Genomic DNA, 20,612 nt, shown 5'->3' with positions numbered 1-20,612 from the left:
TTCAAGTTCAAAGCCATCTTCTTGTAGCGTTTAGCTTTATTAAAATGGTTCTTGTCCTGTAACTTCGGATTCCAGGAACACATACCTAAAATTTTTTGTTGGTAAGATGATTCAGTCCTACTATGTGATGAATCCATCATCTCCACACATAGCTCCTTTTCTAGGAGACTCAGTTGCTTATCTTCTGAAAAAGCTCTTAAATTTTCTTACTTACTCCAAACAGAGTTTTATTTAGGCTCATTAATGAAACGATATCTCGACTGCAATAGACTACACACACAGGCTAAATTGTTTCTACAAAAGCAATCTGCAAAAATTTCTGTAATCTTGCATGAACACGATTAATTAAGAAAAAGAGAACCACAAGATTATCTTCTGCATTCTCAGGAAAAAGTTCAAGTAATCCTCCTCAGAAGCTTTCCAAATGAAAGCATTAATAAAGGGGAGTTGGAGTTCATTATCCTTCCCCTTTCATAGATGAGATACTGTAAGAATGTGTTTGTTACTGCTGCTGCAACCAAGTGATTTATCAGGCTGTTTTTAATGAAGTCTAGCACAGAAAAGAGCTGTCCTTTTTTCTTGCTTTTTTTCTTTTACTTACTGAGGAGAATTCAGAGTGGGGAATGCATACATGGCATAGAAACTCATGCAATCCACAGGGGGGTAAAACATGAGTTGTTTTGCTCAGGAAAGAGTGACTGGAGACATTCCTTACCATTGACAGTGATCTGCCCAGTGGTTTGGGGAACACCAACAAGAGTCACAGGATAGAGACCAGATTCTGCTGGCAGGGAAAGAGCTGCAGGAAGAGATTCGAATTCCACTCCAGTTGTCAAGAGACCCTGAAAAAGCCACATTGCACAGATAAATCAATTATGACACACACTTACCTTTTTATGCTATATACTTATATTTTAATCCCTTGCTTTGCATCACCCAAAATTTTATGATTTATTCCGATTTGCTCACAGCAGTTATTTTGGGTTTGAGGTTGCAGTGACTGCAGCGTGCAGCCAGATTTGTATTCAACAGGGAAACGAGTTTCAGGATCTGAGGTGGCAATGATGTATGAAACACTAATAAAAATTAATACCCAAGAATAGCAAAAAGAGTCAGTGATATCACCTGCACGGTGCTGTTTTGTGCCTACATTTAATCATACCTGTGACCTTACTTATGCATTTGATATATTTTGGACAGTGGAAATCAAACATCAACAGCAGCTCTTGCTTAGCTTTAATTACCCAGCCAGAAAATATTTTCTATCGGGAAAATTTACAGATAACAGAGCAAGTCTAGCTTTACTGTCCAGCCTAAACATTTCAGTGAGTTGGAATAAGACATTCATTTTGCTAAATTGATCCCCGCTCAAGCCTAGATGCCTGCAGTTACTCCCTTAGTGTCACAGAAATATTTCAGCATCCTAAATTTAAAACATGGTACAAACCAAGAAATTAAGCAGAAAAAAAATGTATTTAAGAAACTTTTAAACACAGCATTACTGTCCTTAGTAGGCTGGGGCTTTTCTCTAAGCTCAGTTAATGAATTTAAGATGCTTGAGCACAGAATGTGCTGTTACAAGTAAGAAATTTAATGCTGGAAAGCATGTAAATCCAAGTTACCGTTTGTTTTTGAATACACATATATATTTATTTTTATGTTTAAATAAAGATGCCACACAAATATCTCCACCAATTAATGCAGCAAGCACAACTGGATTAAGTCTCGGCTTCATGAGAACTCAGAACTCTGTGAAAGAGGAACCTTTTATTTTTGTAAAGACAGATGAAAAAGCTCATGGTTTGAGCCACAGAAAAACTCAGAGCTGAAGACTGAAAAAGAAGTTCAAGCAGCAGCAACATTACCTGCACAGTGCCAGAAAAGCAGCATTGCTTCCCTCTGAAAACACCTCTGACTGCCTGGTTTATAACTCAACTGAGTTTTGAAGGGTGAACCTCTGCTGCTCCTGTCAGCTGTAAAGGGAGGCCAACCCTCTCTGTTTCTTGTTCTCTATTACAAATTAGGATAACTGACACTTGTATAACAAGTACTTAAAGAAATGCAAATGGCACTACTGACACTGGACCTGTCATGGACATGAAGTTTTCAATGGCCTGACTCTCACTGGGACTAACCCCCAGTAACTCTCCTTCAAGCAATTCCTAGATAGGAACCAAAATCAAGCCACCAGCACTCAAAAACTGAATAAAATTGAAAGCCATTCTCAGAATTTCTTCCCTCCTTGGAAGGCAGTGCCTTCTGCAAAACTGACAAACTACTCTCTCTGTAACAACTGAAGGAAATGCTTTTCACCTAAGATTTTTAACAGCAAGGTCCTAAACACACCAGAAGCTTGAGAAAGCAAACCAAGCAGGTTTGACAGGTTCTTAATTTCTCTTCTACTCAAGATCTGAAGTCATCAAGATTATAATATATCCAAAAGCTATAAAATCTTTCATTCTAGCAGTTACTTCTTTGTGGACTTGACATTCTTGAGGCAACACTGAATTCAACCAAAGCTACTCTTGCTTTGTGGAAAGCTGAGTTAGAGAACTCTATCTGCTGCACAAAATGCAATTTCATCATTTTACTTGAGTTATAAGGAAATACTCTGTCAAACCCCCATTTCTACTGAATTTTCATTTTCTTCCAGTTTCATGTGGAGACTTGAGCTGTCAGAAACAATCCACAAAAACATAGGTAAAACCTAATTTTATCTTCCTATATATTCACCACCCTGTGTATGAGAGCACTGACACTGTTTGATTTCCACATTAATCCTTCCAGTGGGATTCACCCCACAGAAACAGGGTGAACATTCACACTTTAATACTGAGGTAGCCTCAGCCTTCATGCCAATTGTTCTGCTTTTGCTTTGGCTGAAGCAAATCTTAGAACATAAACAAAAGGTGACCCCACACACACTCTCCGAAACTCACTTTTGGAACAGGTAAAGGCTTTGTAAGGTTATTTTAGTCCAAAAAAAACCCTGAATTATCACTTAGCCAAGTATTCAAATAAATTTTAATTATTCAGGATTCACCTCAACTAAAAACTTTCATCCAAGGACTTAAAGTCCCACAAAATCAATGATAAAAAAAAACCTCCAATGTCTTGTTTACTATCAGCTACAGCAAATGTAAATAAACAGAACTGACAGGGCCCCCTAAGTATTATCCAAAGCAAACCAGGAAAACAAAGATTTTCTAGAGAACAAACACAATGCAAATGCCAAAACACCTCCACTAAGTACATACTATGCCTGCACTAGAAACTAAAGAGCTTCAAGTGCATTAATACAAAAAGGAGAAGGCAGCATTTGTTTCCCTCATTTTTCGTTTTACTGGTCAGTAAAACTTCCAGTTTTTAAAATTAAAGATATTATGAAAGCATTCAAATTCACCAAAATGGAAAAAAAAAAATCAATATAAACATCAACTAGGTTTCAGACTTACAGACATAAATTGAAATCAAGATACTTACACTTAAAACTTAACCCAGACCACTAAGTTTTAAAAGACAGTGACTTATCTGGAATGTCTGAAAGACGTTTTCAAGATCACTGTTTGCTCGACTGTACAACTCTGCAATATTTGCCCAACATTGCCCTCTGGTGCCTGAGATTTTGCAGTTTAGCACTGAAAATCTAATCAAAGCTCAAGTACTCTCAGATTCTTTACCTAAACACATCAGCCACACCCCCCAAAAAAAAGGAAATGTGGTACATTTCTTTTCCTGAGAGTCTTATACCTTATTTCAAGTAATATTTAGTAATCATTTAGTAATCAGTGCTCTCTCTGACCCTACAGGAAAAGATCACCATATATTATGTTTCCTCCAGGGAATATATGAATCACACACAGAAAATGTTTACATTTCTTTGTATTCTTATAAAACAATTGAAATTGTCTTAGAGTGAATACATGCGTGCTTTTATCACAGCATGCCTTTCAATCACTTCAAATCTCAATTTAGCTTTAGAGGAACAAAACAACTTGCACGTAAATGGCAGCATTTGGAGATGTTGTTAAAATAACGTGAGCATGGAACTGCTTTTTTTAGGCTTTACTTACCAATCCCAAAATGCAATCATTCTTTTTTTAAAGCAACACTGCCTTCAAAGTTAGTTTTCATGCTGAACATACTTTTATACCATATTGTCAAACACTTTATGCAAAAATTGTCAATATTTATTTAAAAGTGAATTTTCCCTACTATTTCTAATAAGGTTATTTTAGGCAGACCTAGAAAAACACCAAACACAACCAGTTTTATTCTTCTTCCCCTTCACCTTTTTGTGTACATTCTTGCCCAATATAGTCTCTATTAAATGTAGTTTAGCAAGAAGTAAATATTCTCCCCAGATGGCAGAAACAGTAAAAGATGTGAATTCAGGAAAGAGCAGTTCATGGAAACAATTTAAACAATCATAGGCCAAGTTATGGGACTGAAGATACATATAGATTTATCAAAATTTTAGATGGTATTTTTAAACATCAGCATATAGCTCTTGGCTAATAGTACAGTTTTGAAGTTTAAAAAAAAATGTAACAGCCATTCTTAAAGCATCTTTAATCAAAATACCACACTTGATTGTGTACAAATAAATACAGGCCCCAAGCAGAAGGAGAACTACAGAACAAATACTTTTTTTCTTGAAAAATGACTTAACACTATAAATTACAATATTCCCATGGTTTGGGGTAGTATTTTTTATTTCTTGATATTTATTTATTAAATATGGTTTACACTGCCTGTAGATCTTGTAGCTTTCTTAAAACCATGGCTGCATTTCCTACAATAAGTGCAGAGAAAATGTTTTCCCTCAACACATAACATTGCCTCAAAATTTCTCAGCTTTGGCTTTTTGGTTTCTTTTTTCTTTTAATATGAAAACTGAGAAACAAAGAGGAAAAAGTAGTTAAAATCTTAGAGAACTTAACACACTTTGCAGTGCTTCTTCATATGCATTTAATTTAATATATCTCCCCAGAGTGTACCATGATTTACTGCTTTAAACATTTATCTCAAGATACAAAATAAATCCCCTGGCGATTTCCCAGAACTTTTTGGGATTGTTTTGAAGGCTTAAAAAAATGAACATCATTTTTTCCTGGATGGAAAACTGCAGTAGCTGCAAAAGGGATGGAGATCACTCACATACCTGAACAAGTCTGTACAGAAATCAATACTCCTGGGAGAAAAAGCCAAGTGATGTATACACTTATTTACAGCTGAACATCCCATCTCCCGGGAACCTGGGCTCCAGCACCAGGAGAGCAAAAATATTCTGTCTAATGCATCACAGTCACAGCTACTCAGGTTCATTTTTGTCTCTCTCTCATTGCGCTGATTTAAGGTACCTGCTGAGTTTTATTAAAGCCTTTGGTCTGATCACCCTCACAATCTCCTCTACTTCACTTTATTGACTAAAGTACACAGTTGTTGGACCTAATCACTTCCACATTCTGTGACTGAACATTTTCATCTGCCATTTTACACTACTGCACCTTCCAGTGGATCAGCCTTCTAACTGTATGGACAACACAGAAAGAGAAAAAGAGAAAAGGAATAAAGAAATGGGACAGGCATGAAGTGTCTAAATAGAGCCCCAAATCAGGAATACACGTGACAGGACACAAACAGCAAGAACAACAATAATGGGCCAAGAGCTTTGAGAACAATAAAATGAAATAACAAAAAAAAAAAAAATCAATTTTTCAGGGCTTACCATCTGAGCAACACTGATCAAAGTCTTGTGTCCAAAGTCTCATGGCAAGTCTAGAAATTCAATGCCTTTTACTTAAGCACACCTCAATTAACCTACAAGTACTCAGCATTAATTCTTCAAATAATGAAAAAGCTCAAGGAGCCTTTAACAGGTTAACAGCCTGTGCTCAATACTAAGTTGTTTACCATCACAACTTCCATCCATAACAAATAGAAAGACACAGTAGGAGAAGTACCATGGTAAGAGCTCGGATCTGACAGTTCCAGAATTCATTTAACATGAAATGAGTAATCTGTCAGAACAACAAATCTAAACTGTAAGGTGAGGAAAAGGGGAAAATCAGAAAAAAGGAGTAAGACTACTATAGATTTCAGGACAGTGACATGTTGGTGAATGGTGGACCCTGAAAAAGGTAAAGGAAAAGGAAATCAAGCAACAGAGAACTCAAAGAACAGCCAGTGATTGCAAACAAGCTTGAAGGAGTAAGTTATATTGGAAAGGTGAGGTGCTGAGGCAGGCAGAAGGAAAAAAGCTGTGGGACAAACAAGCTGAAACTGCCACTAAATGACAGAAGAGGATATACTTGCTATGAAACTGAGTCTGTGAGAGTAAATAATCTGAAAGAATGTGATACGTGATGAGAAATCAGACAGGAAAAGGAATATGGGGACTGCAGGCATGGGTACGTGTTAATAATAAAACAAACCATTTTAAAATATTAAACGATACTCTGAATTATTTAAATAAAAACAAGGAGTTTATTCTCATAATAACTATTCCCACATTCCATATAGCTCACAGATGAGACTGGAAAATCAGAGCAATTTAGGCTGCAAGCCCTCTTGCTGAGCCCAGTGTTCAGAACAGGGGCAACTTTGGTTGTAGTTTAGGTTTTTTACTGTCCTTTACACTCAAGTTTCAAAGATTTCTAAAGATGGAGATCCCACATCCTCTGTGGGCAACCAGTCCCAAAGTATGATCAACCTCATGATAGGAAAAAGGGATTTTATTTTTTTTTTTATTGGGAAGGTTTTCCATGGCTGCAGCATGTTCACTGACTCTCACTCTTACATTGGGCACTCCTGGGAAGAGCCTGGCTCTGTTTTCACTGCACCTTCCCATTTTGGGATGGAGGAAAGCAGCAGGAATTACCCCAGTATTCGTCTCTTCCCCAGCCTGAGCAGATGCAGCTCTTTGAGCCCGTCCTCATCTGTCCCATGCCCCAGCTTGTCAATCCCTGCTGACAGAGCTGGGCTGACCCCAGGACACTTCTGTTGTGTGGGGAGCTCAAAACTGGCCGGGCTTCTATAGACATTGTCTCTCAAATTCCAAATCAAGGGGAATAATGACTTCCCTCAACTTGCTGGCCACAGTCTTGATACCACAGACAAACCAACCAAAATCAATTCATTTCTCCCAAAGAGCTGACATTGGGGCAGAGCAGAATCTCTCAGGGCACTGTATTTATGGAGCGCTGACTAAAGAATTACGTTAATCACTTCAGTTATTTGCATCTCCTTTGCATGCCTGCTTCCCCTTTTACCCATGGAACTGGAATTCAGTGTTAATTCAAAAACAGGACTTTATCATGTCAACAGTGAAGTATTCATGCTACTACAATTAATTTGCTCAGGGAATGGATGTCGTGCAGATCTACGCAAATAACTGTATTTTGAGTCCTTGAATGTGTGTAAGCACTCGTAAGAAACTCCCTCATTAAGAAATTTTCCAAGTTTTTTAAATATATAACTACATCATTACTCACACAGTACAAATCAGACTGTAAATCAAAATGTTCTTAAATCAATTAATTCTCAGAGGAAGTCCTTTCTGATGTGCAGCCTCTCAAGTACTTTTTCTATTAATTCCTAAAAATTTTGAATCCTTCTGTGAGGGTTAGAGAAAATGCTGTTGAAGAAAGCAGTGTGTTAGCTTCCAAGAATGAATTTTATTGTGCTATAAGCACGATCTTTGGGCATCTTCACTTCCCATGGAAAAACACTTTATTATATGTGGAGTATTATCAGTAATTCAGGTCAAATTGCTTGACTAGACACTGCAGTAAACATATCAATAAAAAAAAAAAAAAAAAAAAGAAGCAGCAAAAATCTTGGGCAAATAAATGTAGGCTGATTCACTTAGCCTGACAGAACAATGGGCTCTAAGAGATGGGCTTTATTTTTAAAGCAATATTGAGGGTAAAAATATTTAACATAAAGGACTATGCTGGGTTAGAACTGAGTGGGGATTAAGTTGCTCTGCTAGTTAGAAAATTTTTAAACTTTAAATAGATAAAGATTTTTTTTAAAAATCCCGTTATCTGGAATAAAGAAGGGAAAGCAAAAAACCCACACACTTTCCTTTGTTTCAGGATACACTCACTGCAAGCAGCCCATTGAAGTAGAAGAGGGTTTGGGTTTGAGCCTTCTAATCTCACAAACTTCTCTGATGTTTTAGCCTTTTTTTCACTCCCTCCTGATCATTTAACATTACAGTGTTTTCAAATCACACACATCACTGGGAACAGCAGAAGCTTCCAACAAAACACAAAACTTCTCAGAACTATTTTAGTTCATCAGATTTTTAAATTGTGGTCAAAATGGGAATTTGAAAAGCAAGGATGAATGCGGATTTTTAAATTACAGGAGCAAGTGTACAATAATTATTAGGTTTCAGGATATAATTATTACTTGAAAACCAGTATATGTAAATTATGCAGGATGAGTTCTAGTCAATGCAGGAATGTACAGAATTGATTTATGGGTCAGTGCCAGTAAAGCATTTAAACACTGTGAGTGGCAGAGATTTTCATTTCAGTACCTCATCACCAACAAATATGAGCAAATTGACAACACCACACCTTTAAACTGAGGTTGTGCTGGGTTAAATGATTTTTTTAAACTATTTGTTTTATAGAAAATCATATCTGAAAGTCCAAATGAGATTTTTTTTCAGAAAAAATAACAGAATGAGAAGATTTAGAAAGATACAAACCATGTTTTCTACTCGGAGCTCAAAAGGCATTGGGTTGTAAACCATCAACTGAACTTCACAAACATCTCCCTGGACCCACTGGAAGTCTGCAAGAAACCATCACAGAATTAATGCAGGAATTACCTAATCATAGTGTTATAAAAAAGTAGCAGCAGCTGAGCTGTCAGATTGCTATAATACTTAATAACTCTCTATAATCTTTACAGCCAAAGTCCTGCTCAAGAGCATTGTGGGACACAAACTGTAAATCCCAGGCAAAGCAATGGGTTAAAGGACTGGAAACATCCATTAAACAGCAGTTGTGCTCCAAAGACCCAACGTTGCTTGGCAAAATTAAACTAAGGCATCAATTCAAAACACATCCTTCATGTTAAACACTTCAGGGTTTACATCCTTGGAGTTAGGTACAGAGTACACACCACCGTGGATATTTAAGACTCAGATCAGAATCAACCAGACATGACAGGAGGTAGGAAATTACAAGTCTTCATACACACACAGCTGATGATATGGAGTAAATAAAGGATTCTTTTAAATTAAGAAGGAAATAACTGCTCACCAACAAGATGCCACCTCAGCTTCCTCCTACTAATTTTCTTTGGGAAACAGTAAGTAGTTTGGGAGATGCTGTGGGAGTGGAAGATGACAATAGGATCTACAAAGCACAGATTTTTTCTTTTTGAGGGTCACGAAGTAGAGGTTTGAGCAGTTACACAAACTGTGAAGTAACTCATGAAAATTCTTAGGAAAGACAAGGAAGTAAAATATGTCAGGTAAAAAAGTGTACTTTCAGTTTAAGTCACTACAAGAGACAACTTAAAAGATACTTCACCCTGTCAAGTTTAAAATTTTGGGAATTTTATAATTTAAGGAGACAAGGCTAGATGGGGCTCTGGGTAACCTGGAGTAGTGGAAGATGTTCCTGTCCATGGCAGGTGGGTTGGAACAAGATGATCTTTAATGCCCCTTCCAACCCAGACCATTTTGTGATTCTATGATTCTGTGAGGAATTTCTGGAAGTGAGGTCAGCAGCAGAGATGCAAGGTCTGAGGAACTGTTCAACACAGAAAGATTATTTTATATCAGCACTTCATAATCTTTTCAGCCCACAAGTACTTGTCTACCTTCCAGATATCACCACAGGCACCTGATGTTCTGACTTAAAACTGATTGTGAAAACATTCTCCATGCGTGCTGAGGAACTGCAGTCCAAATAAACAACAGGTGCTTTAACTACATTTGTAAAACAAATCATGATTATAAGCTGAACTATAGCATACATGGATTAGCTTTTACTAGTCAACTCAATGATTTTAACATACGATGCTAACATTTTTTTTAGTAGGAGATTAGAAAACGTCCAGTAAAAAAACCTGGATTATCAATATTAAGACTCTAATTCACAGCTGAAGCCATCAGTACTCTAATTGTACATTCCCAATCATTTACTATCTGATTACATTTTGCAAGCAATATTAAAGACCTCAAGGGAGATGTACTTAATGCAAATGTTTAACTCCAATTAATGCTGATGGAAATTAAAAACATACATCCAGAGATGTTAATGGGTTATAGTACTGTGAAGCCTGAAAAGCAAAACTGTTGATTAAAACAAAATGTTCAAATGCACAATGGTAGGAGATGTTCTGTACATTTATTATTTAATTGCTTATTAGTGTTCAGGATGTCTCATCATTCTGCAGTCCCCAAAACAACCAGTGGCTGCTCTACACTGGTATTGAAGCACTAAAGTTCACCATTATGGTTTACTACAGCAACAGCAGTAGCCTCAGCAGGCACTTCAGTCTAAATCTCCACATTCTAACAATGACCACATCATGAAATGTCTTTTCTGAAAACGTTTTCAATGTCATCATGTAAAAAGGGATTCTGAAAAATCAGAAAAACATGTTGGAAACCCTTGATTTCACCTAAGTGCAAATGCAAACCACTGATTTGCCTGATGCTTTAATGTCTTTACTTCCAAAAAAGGAAGGATTCGAGGCTCATTTATTAACGTTTACCAGTATGATCCCTCTCTCTGGGCTGAAGGCTCAGAACAGCACCTTGGAGCAGGAGTGGCAAGGTCTCTCTGATGTGTGAGAGAGAGTTCCACAGGAGAAGGCCATCACTGTACTCCTTTTTATGCAGCAGCAACAGATATGACACCCTGGCAGTTGACAAAAGCCATGAGCAAGATTCCCACCAAGCAGGACTTCAGAGCCTTGGAGGAGCAAGGGAAGGGTACAGGTGTGCAAGGAACTTTCTCCACTCCCTTGCCAGCAGAGACAGGGATACAGGCAGGAGTTGACATATCCTGCAGATCAATACCTGGCTTCGTGGCTGGTGTTGGCACTAGGGCTGTGGTTGCTTCAGTCATGGGGAATCCTCCCCTGAACACAGACCACTGGGGAGAGACAAGAGCCACCTACCCTAGGAGAGGCAGTAGAATCTTCACTGGCAGATTGGTTGACTTGCCAGTCTTGCTTTAAGCTGATAAACTTGCAGGGGTTTGGTGTCCAAAGTTGTGACAAGTGCAAGGTCCTGTCCCAGGGGTGACACAAGCAAAGAGCCCAGGACAGGCTGGGGTCTCTGTCTGGCTGTGGAACAGCCCTGCTCAAAGGGACCTGGGGGTCCAGCCAAACATGAGCCAGCAGTGCCACGTTACACCAACAAGGGCAAAGCTGTGTGAGGGGAGGTTTGGGTTGGATATTAGGAGAAGGTTTTTCACCCAGAGGGTGAGTAGGCACTGGAACAGGCTCCCCAGGGAAGGGGTCACAGCACCAAGCCTGACAGAGCTCAAGGAGTGTGTGGACAACATTCTCAGGCACATGGTGGGATTCTTGGGATTGTCCTTTGCAGGGCCAGGAGTTGGACTTGATGGGACTTGTGGGTCCCTTCCAGCTCAGGATATTCTATGATGCCATGAAATCAGATCCTGGGCTGCATTCACAGACTCATTACTAACAGAGATAGCACTCTACCCTGTGCTTGTCAGGCACAGCTGGAGGTGCTGTGTTCAGTTCTGGTCCCCACAGTTTAAGATACAGACAGACTGGAGAGGATCCAAAGGAGTGCCATGAACATGATCACAGGGCTGGAGAATCTGCCTGAGGAAAGACTAAAGGAGTTTGGTCTCTTCTCCCTGGAGAAAAGAAGGCTCAGGAGGAATCTCTTATAGTATTCCAGTACTTAAAGGGCTGCAACAAAGAGGACAGGATTTTTTCTCCCAAGGAGCCACAGGAAGAAGACCAAGGGCAATGAGTACCAGTTGCACTGAGACAGGTTTCATTTTCTTACTGAAAGAAATTTAGTTTTTTTCAGCAGGAACGATCACACAGTGGAACAACCTCCCCAGGGACATGGTGAAATCCAAATTGCTGGAGGTGTTCGAGATGGGACTGAAATACCCTGTGAAAAAGATGTCACGGCAATGCCACAGAATTGCTTCCTTGGGTGAAAAGGTTTTGAAAAGAAAGGTAAAATGAGCTATATTTATTTCATCTAATACAGGTATGACATTAACTGCCACATATACTAATGGAACTATATTATGTATTCTTGCTGCTTTAGACTATCAGCACTCAAAAACAAAAAACCACTTCATGTCAAAAATCAGTAGGTTCATTTCTTGGAACTAGTGTACTATTAAAGCAATTTAACCAGAATATAACTATCTCCTTTATTGTTTCCAATCTGAAAAGCTTATCAAGTTGAAAGCAGAAAACACTTCAAGACTTCCTAAAATGGTTTTGTTTCCCCTTGGTTTGTCAGCAGAACTTGATCTCCTTTGCTGTAAAACAATAATTTAACCAAAATATGGTGTACATATCTCCATGTAAGAAAAACAGTTCATTTGTTATGTTAAATACATGTCATTAGAATATTCTCATTAGTTTCAAAATTTATTAAATTTCTCAGCTTCTTTCAAAGGAAGTATCTGATTTCATTTTGTATTTTCTTTTGTTTGCTAAACTTTGAAACATTAGAGGCTTTTACCAGTGACTGCATTGTGCATATACTTCAAAAGACAAATGCTTTATAGGATCAGCAGCAGTTCAGACATCTCTGTGGGCTAAATAAAAACCTAAAAGGAGAAACTTCACTGTAAAAATGTAAATCTCCTACGGTACACACAGCACTGAAACAAATCCTAACTTGAACTGTATCAAAAAATGCAGTTTCCTTTTGTATCTATCAAGGAGTGAGAATACAAGTATTTGACAAGATTGGGAATAGGGTTTTATTTAAATGAAAAAAACATGACAAGGTGTAGCTAAGAGATTAAATGTGGAAAAATTGTGATCAATCTTTCAAGAAAATATTAAGAGAAATCAAGGAAGCACTTTAGGATGTTCCCATATGTGTATATTTTTTAAAATTATCTTTTACCTAATTCTTATTTCTTATTCTTTTTTTTTTTTAAGTTCTTATGCTTTATCTTCTGAAATTGAAGCAGTGCTGCAGCAAAGTCACACTGAGCCACGTCCATCCAAACTGCCAGATAGCCATCCACACCAATGCACATCCTAATTTTTCCTGTTTCAATTACCCTGCATGTGATACACAAAGAAACAAAAAGAACTACCAATATCTGCAACCTAATCCAGGATTTAAATGAACCTCTAATTTATTTCCAACGGCAAAAGTACTGCACTAAAAAGCTTTATAATAAAATACATAATCCTCTAGCAGAAAATGACTGCTATTCCAAACAGGGTTTATAAGGGTTTTTTTATTTTGGCTGAACTGTCCTTAAGTAAAAATGACTAATCAGACAGCTCATCACTCTGAGTTTAAGTTAAAGCAGAATAGGATATTAAATCAGAATAGGAAAAAAGGAAAACCACAACAGTGCTCAGGGCACCGATAACTGTGGCAGCTGCCAAGCAGAATGTGTCTGAACTAAGTTTTCCCTGATTTCTCTTTTGTTTGAGAAGGGAATAAAACTAGTTTATCTCTTCTGAAAATCAATGTTATCATCTATGAGACTTCATTCTTCTTTTGAATATGAAACTGTGCCCCAGAGAACAAAGCTTTGCTCCTTCAGGACTTTAGGCTAAAAAAGCTGATTATTTCAAATACAAGACAGCAATGTTCAGGTTCGCTCTCCTTCACCACAAAAAATTTTCTAATTTAAAAAAGAAGAGAAAATACTGCCAATTATTCTTACCTATTTTCTTATTTCGTTCTTCCCCACGACTGTGTGCAATAATTGGAGAATATATGAAGGGGCTTTTGGTTGACACATTCTGACCAAGTAAACTCTTCATTTTGTGAGGTCGGAGACTGGTTGGGAGGTTCAGGAGCTTCACAGATCTGTTGAGTAAAAATAATTTTATATTGTTTTATTTATTCTATTTCATGAGAGATGGCTGTGTTAAAAAATGAACTGATAAATATGAAATGTCAGTCTGAGATTAAAATACCCGAAATGGAAAACTTGAAGTAAACACCCACAGTACAAAAGGAAAAAAAAAAAAAAGGAAACTTCAGACAGTTTCAGAAAGCTCCCAGAAAACATTTAATCAGAGAAAAGTATCCTCTGTAGAAACAAACGAAACCAAAACTAGCCAGGATCAGGGATTTGAAATCCAGCTCTTAATTTCCAAGTTCAGTCTGAACAACAGATACACCACAACCCCAGTGCAAAAAGCAGCCAAGTATTTAACTTAAACTCAAATGAGAATCCAGACAAGATTGGACAGTGTAATACAAATAAAGAACTTCTCCAAGGTGAATAAAACTGATTTTAAAACAGTGAAAACACAGAGTTGCTGCTGGAAGGAAGGAAATGTTCCAGAAATTTGAGTGGGTTTGCTGAACAGCCAGAAAGCAATTACAAATAGACAGAAAACAAATGATTTATTAGACTATATCCCTGTTAGACCCAATTCCCTACAACACCATGCAGGGAAATCACTGGTCTTGCAATGCTGAGGGGAAATTAAAGACTAAATTTTGGGCAGAAGAACAAGCAATAAATTGGTGGATATTCAGTAAAAGCAACAGTTTTATAAAAGCCTGTAAGACATCTAATTACTTCGAGTCAGGAACTCAGCATAATAAAGAACAGATATATCAGTATCACACTAATAGAAAGTACACACAAGAAACCAAGATAATGTGTTTCTGCTGAAAAATAATGAAGCTGTAAGAGTAACACTACACAGACATGTTATCTCAGTGATCTAAAACACTTGATAAGGAATTACTGGATAACACTAAAAGTATTTTGGAACAAGGAATAAATCACATCCATATATTATGTGCTGGTGATACTTAGTGTCAGCATTACAATCAAATGCAAAATCACAGACCACGAGACTGAGGAATAAAGAGGAACTATGACAGATCCCTCATATTTCATATTTTAAAACCTCTTCTGACAGAATTTTGCTAAAAATTAGAATGCAGCCTAAAGTAAAAACATGAATTATACTATTTGAGGAAAAAAAATTTAATTTCGTAAAGTGCTTATAAAAAGTTTTATTTTTTAAACAGAGAGAAGTGCTTTGGCTTCTCCGCAATTATTACAAAAATACTGGTGGATAACCTGCTTTACATTAGTGTATGACAGTGGAAAGAATGTTCTTCAACCACATATTAGACAGATGTACCCTCGCAGGTTTTATCTAATTCCTTTGTGTGAAAAGCTTCAGCCATGTCCCCTGGCCTGGCCCAACTGAATGCAAATGAGTGACAATTAAGAATTATCAACTAATATCACTATCTACCCAGAAGATACAAAATCTCGTATTTGGAAAATGTTGATTAAAAACAACCTTGCTTAGAGGTGAAAGGAAAATAATTAAAAATAAAAACCACTCTATTAAAGTAAACAGAGGGAAGGGGGGAAAAGAGTACTGAGTAAATTTAAAGTAGTAAGAAAAGTATATAAGGACAATTAAAAACATCAGTGGTGAAAAGGAAGAAAATCCTTTCTTTCTGCTCCTAAGTATATTAGTAAGAAAATTAGCTTTAGCACAGGTAAGTTACGAAAATGGGAACAGTGCACCTAGTAGAACAGAAAGACCATAAATTCTTCTATTTTTTATCTGAGAAAATACTAGATGATGATTTCATAATTAACATGAGTAATGGAATATAAAAAAGCCAAATCTCTTCTATTGCTTTTTAAGTATGGGGAAGAAAAGGTAACGGTGCCACTATGTCCAAATTCCACTGTGGCATTTCAATGTCTGATGGTATTTTGATAAGAAATCTGCATCCAAAAGAAGCACCCCACATTAAATGGATTAAAAACTCACAGACCATGAAATGCCAACAGTAAATAAAAGTCATCACCATCAGCAAACGTGTGTTTCTAGAGGACTCTAGCACGGACTGAATAATTTGCTGAGGTTATTCAACATTGATCAAAATCACATTTCCACACATTTATAATTTATGTCACGAACATTAGCACAATTTAGTTCAAAGAGCTCTGCAGTTCTGCAGCACAGCTGGTTCCCAGCTGGCTGGACAGCTCTGCCACACACCAGATCTGCTGTGTGAGGTGTAACCAGAGGCTTCATATCCAAACACAACTCATGCTTTACCGGAGTATGAATTTTAATCACTATGGCTTTTATAGAACTTTCAGAAGACAAGAAGAAGGGGGAGGAGGAGACGAGCACAAACAGCAGTTCTTGACTGTTCAATAATGTCGATGCTAAACAATGTTGATATTGGGGTTCCCATGGCAAAAGAGTAGAAAATATTCCCAGCATTCCAAGCACAGCAGGTCAGCACAAGCTGACAGTGTAAATGAAGCACCTGGGTGGTGAGGAACTGCCTAAAGCCAGGCCTAGGAATAACAAATAACTATAATGTGTTTGTCCCATTCTCGCAGCATACAAAACATTTCAAGTGAGACAAAGCCCTTCCCATTGAAGTCTTGGGAATCTGTTGCCAAAGTTTTGACTGGCCTCTTCTTCCAGGTAACGAGCAACAGGATAAGAGGAAATGGCCTCAGGTTGTGCCAGGGGAGGTTTACACTGGACAGTAGAAAACTTTTCTTCAGGGAAAGGGCTGTCAAACATTGGAACAGGCTGCCCAGGGAAGTGGTGGAGCCACCATCCCTGGAAGTGTTTAAAAACCACGTGGATGTGGCATTTGAGGACACGGTTTAAGGGTGAACATCGTGGTAGTGGTGGTGGTGGTGGTTTGACCGTTGCACTTGATGATCTTAAAGGTCGTCTCCAATCCAACTCCCTGGTTCTGTGACTCTAAATGCACGACTCCTACAAAGAAGGATTTGATCAGCATTTCCCATATCTTCCAGAGCTGAATTTTCTTCACTACTCAGCATGGAGAAGAATAGGAAAGTACTACGGAATACAGAGCACAATCCACCTCCTGCGAGGTTTAAAAGTTAAGCAAAAACCAAAAACTTGAGACTAACTCAGGGTTTAAAACATCACAGACAAACGCAACACTGCTGCTTCAGCACAAATTAAGGGTCAGATTCATCAGAGACATTCTGCAGCTGTTTCACAGCCCAGATACCATCCCCAGTCAGATTAAGGAAGGTAGTTTTGGTTTTATACTGTGGAATAAGGTTATTGCTAGAGCAGAGACCTGTGAGAGGCACTGAGAAGCTGACAGCACTCTTGCTCTCAAAGTATTTTGCCTTCAAGAAGTTTTTGTGGAAGCTTTTGCTCAAACTTCTCTCTACAATCACATAACTCAAGTACTAGAAAGGATTCCTAGAAGTTTGCTTAATTAGCTTCCAGTTTTTAATACTATTTAATTTTTGTTTCAAAAAAAAAAAAAAAAAAAGAAAGAGGCCAGGATAATGTTTGCATAAATTTTGTTTCTATAAACTTCCAGAAGAAATAGAGGCCTCTTTCATGTACTTAGGTGGGAACCTGCCTTCAGAGTGTATTTAGTAGGCAACTCATCTAACCCACAGACACAGTGACCTGAACTCATCGCTGGACATCTCTGAGGCCAATGCAAAATGAGTCAACACAGTCCACACACACTTGCAATTTGACTCATCCTGAAGCAGGTACCTAAATTAGGTTAGAGAAACCTGGACGTGACTACCTATGTGTCTTGACTGCAAACGTGAGCCAGCAGTCAAATGTCACTAGTTTAGTTCTATCTGTAGATTTTTTGTGAAACTAATCAACCTCAAGGTCAGCTGATAAAGCAGTCAACTAAATTTCCCACTGTAATACATAGCTTTCAATCACAGAATCATAAAATATTCTGAGTTGGAAGGGACTCACAAGGATCATCCAGTCCAACTCCTGGCCCTGCACAGGTCCACCCCAAGAATCCCACATGTGCCTGAGAGCATTGTCTAAATGCTCCTTGAACTCTGTCAGCCTTGGTGCTGTGACCCCTTCCCTGGGGAGCCTGTTCAGTGCCCGACCACCCTCTGAGTGAAGAAGCTTCTGGGCGAAGTTTTGGTCTTAACAGTTAAGCTTTTGGGATTGTATGTCCACGTTCCATGTTTTCCAGTCAAGAAGTTGATACCGGCTGCAACTTCATACTTGGTCCAATCAGGAGACAAAACAGTTTCCAGGACACCACTGGAAACAGTGACTGTCCTGATTCCACATACAATTCCATCTGACCACACACAGCCAAATCTGCACCTCCCACACAACAAAGCGTCAGTGTGAACAGACCTGTCACCTGAAATGCACTACAAGAGTTAGGGAAGGTCTCCTTCTTCTGTCAAAGTGGAAACAAAAACTGAAGTTAGAGGGAACATAGTAAAACCAGTTGTATCATGAAAAATGGTCATAGAATTAAAAAAAGTAATTCTAGAGATTAAAAGTAATCTAAAAATAAGTACAATTTTCATTCTTTGGTTATATACTGTGTTATCCCTTTGTGATACCGGAACTCTTGCTTCGTGAAATATTTGATGACATCCCACTGCAAACTGAAATTTCTGAGAACTATTTCAGTAACTTCTACCATTTTTTTTTTCTGAATAGCAATTATCTTTCCTTCAGAAGGGAAAGATTTTCTTTTAGTCTTCTATTATTGATGCCCAGTGGCTGCTTTCTCTCTCTGACTCTCTCTAATGCCTCATGCTGGGCTTTAATCTAAACAAGTTCCTATTCATTGGGCTGACTGTGTGATGTGCCTGGGCACGTGGGCACAAATAGGAACTGAGATTTACAATAGTGAAGGTGCCAGCTGGAAAACACAGCATCTGGAAAGGAAGAGCTACAAAAGGCATCAGTTCCAGCCGAGTTCCAAGCTCCACGAATGGAGACGACATCCAGCTCACGGACCCTCAGTATCGAAGTGATCAGGAATTCAACCTAAATCTCAGCTGCAGTTACAAAATCCTTTCCTCCAATTGTATCAGAAACTCTTGAATGACAGTTTTAAAAAAAGCAAAACCTCTCTCTTTCTGCAGCTAAAGGCCACAAAGTATTTTCTGCTCAAAGGCTCTATTTTTGCTTAAGATCTTCGCAAAACAATTTGACATTTCGACGTTTTTCCATGTTATTGTGATCAATGTGCATAAATTGAGAAAACTATATCCTTCCAGTATCCTTTAAAATTTGACAGGTGCTGTGGAAAAGCTAAAGATTGTATTTTGGAGTCTTACCTCACAATGGGCAATTTGGTGAAGGGAACAGGAGGTAACTTCAGACCATCTGGAAGAGTGATGACTTCCATTGTTCCAGGGCATTTTGCTGTATAGCTTTCCAAGCTCTGTGTTACATCTTTCTTTTCTAGAAAATAAAATTACAAAACAATTTCAATCCCACATGTATCAAAAATTTAAGAAGTTATAACCTAAAGTTTTATTTGCAGATTTGTTTTGTATTTACACCAAATAACTCTAATGGCATGCCAACTCAGTTTTTCATACAGCAGTTGGAGCTTTGTTCCAGAAGCCTCAACAGATGGATCAAATATCATTAAGTGACCTCTAAGCAAAAGAGTTTTCTAGCTTTCTCAGAATTTTCCAAATGCCAGCCTATACCTACTTTTTTTTAGGTTTTTTATTGTCAAAATAGAAGTTTCTACAATTTATCTCATAAATCTACACATCCAACACATTTGGCCTCACGCATGTTAAGGTTATTAATAATAGCGTTGTATGGGAACAAGCCCTGCTCTGAAACATCAGATGAAATACTATCAAAGACAAAGAAGAGAAACAAATTATTTTTGATGTTACCTTGTGTGAAAACTACCTAATTCTCAAAATAATTGTACTCTATTATGCTACTAAATCATAACAACTGCTAGAAAAATTTTCTTTGGTTTTGCTTAAAAATACAAGAACATTCAAATAAACTATGGAAGGTGTCCCTGCCTATGGCAGGACAGTTGGAACTAGATGGTCTTCAAGGTCCCATCCTGTGATTCTATGATTCCCCATTTCTCTGACAAAATGGAGTCTGCAAACAGAAATAAGCCTGAGAGTGTGTTTAGAGAGAAGAATGAGAAAGCTGAAAAGTCTTAGACCTGTATTGTTTTAAAGCACAGTGAACATTCATAGAATCAAGAGTGTTTGGGTGGGAAAGGACCTTGAAGACCATCTAGTTCCAACTATCCTGCCATGGGCAGAGGCACCTTCCACTACACCGGACTGCTCCATATATGTGCTACCAACAAAAATAACTATTCAATAACCCAACTGTTCCTAGAAAATACTTCAAAGATCAAAATACTCAATGATAAAATAGAAAAGGGAAGGGTGATAGCAAATACTGCTTTCCAAAAAAACTGCTTTGACAGGTGTATTGGGTTATGCAGCAAGATTTTGGTTGCAAGGGATGCTGTAGGTGTGGCCTCTGGGAGAAGAGACAAGGAGTAGCTCCAGGAGAGAGCCAGTTCCAGCCAAATCCAAAAAGGAGCTGCTGCTGCCCAAAGCTGGGCCCATCAGTTATGTTGGTGG

At 38.1% G+C, this 20,612-nt stretch overlaps 1 protein-coding gene across 4 annotated transcripts in view; it reads right to left on the bottom strand.

The window, feature by feature from the left end:
- The window catches only part of TRAPPC9 (trafficking protein particle complex 9), a 459,395-nt gene that overhangs the window by 397,408 nt on the left and 41,375 nt on the right, over positions 1 to 20,612 (bottom strand). For all 4 annotated transcript variants that reach the window (XM_039382029.1, XM_039382027.1, XM_039382031.1 and 1 more), the window contains exons 10-13: positions 19,311 to 19,437; positions 13,899 to 14,044; positions 8,726 to 8,811; positions 716 to 842 (exon numbers count right to left, since the gene is read on the bottom strand). In XM_039382029.1, coding sequence (XP_039237963.1) covers positions 716 to 842; positions 8,726 to 8,811; positions 13,899 to 14,044; positions 19,311 to 19,437 — 486 coding nt within the window. The remainder of the gene's footprint in view (positions 1 to 715; positions 843 to 8,725; positions 8,812 to 13,898; positions 14,045 to 19,310; positions 19,438 to 20,612) is intronic.

This window comes from Pipra filicauda, unplaced genomic scaffold (genome assembly GCF_003945595.2).
Source record: "Pipra filicauda isolate LSUMZ 115617 unplaced genomic scaffold, ASM394559v2 scaffold251_size2273266_pilon, whole genome shotgun sequence".
NCBI lineage: Eukaryota > Metazoa > Chordata > Aves > Passeriformes > Pipridae > Pipra > Pipra filicauda.
The sequence above is the reverse complement of the archived record's forward strand: the minus strand, read 5'-3'. Positions and strand labels throughout refer to the sequence as shown.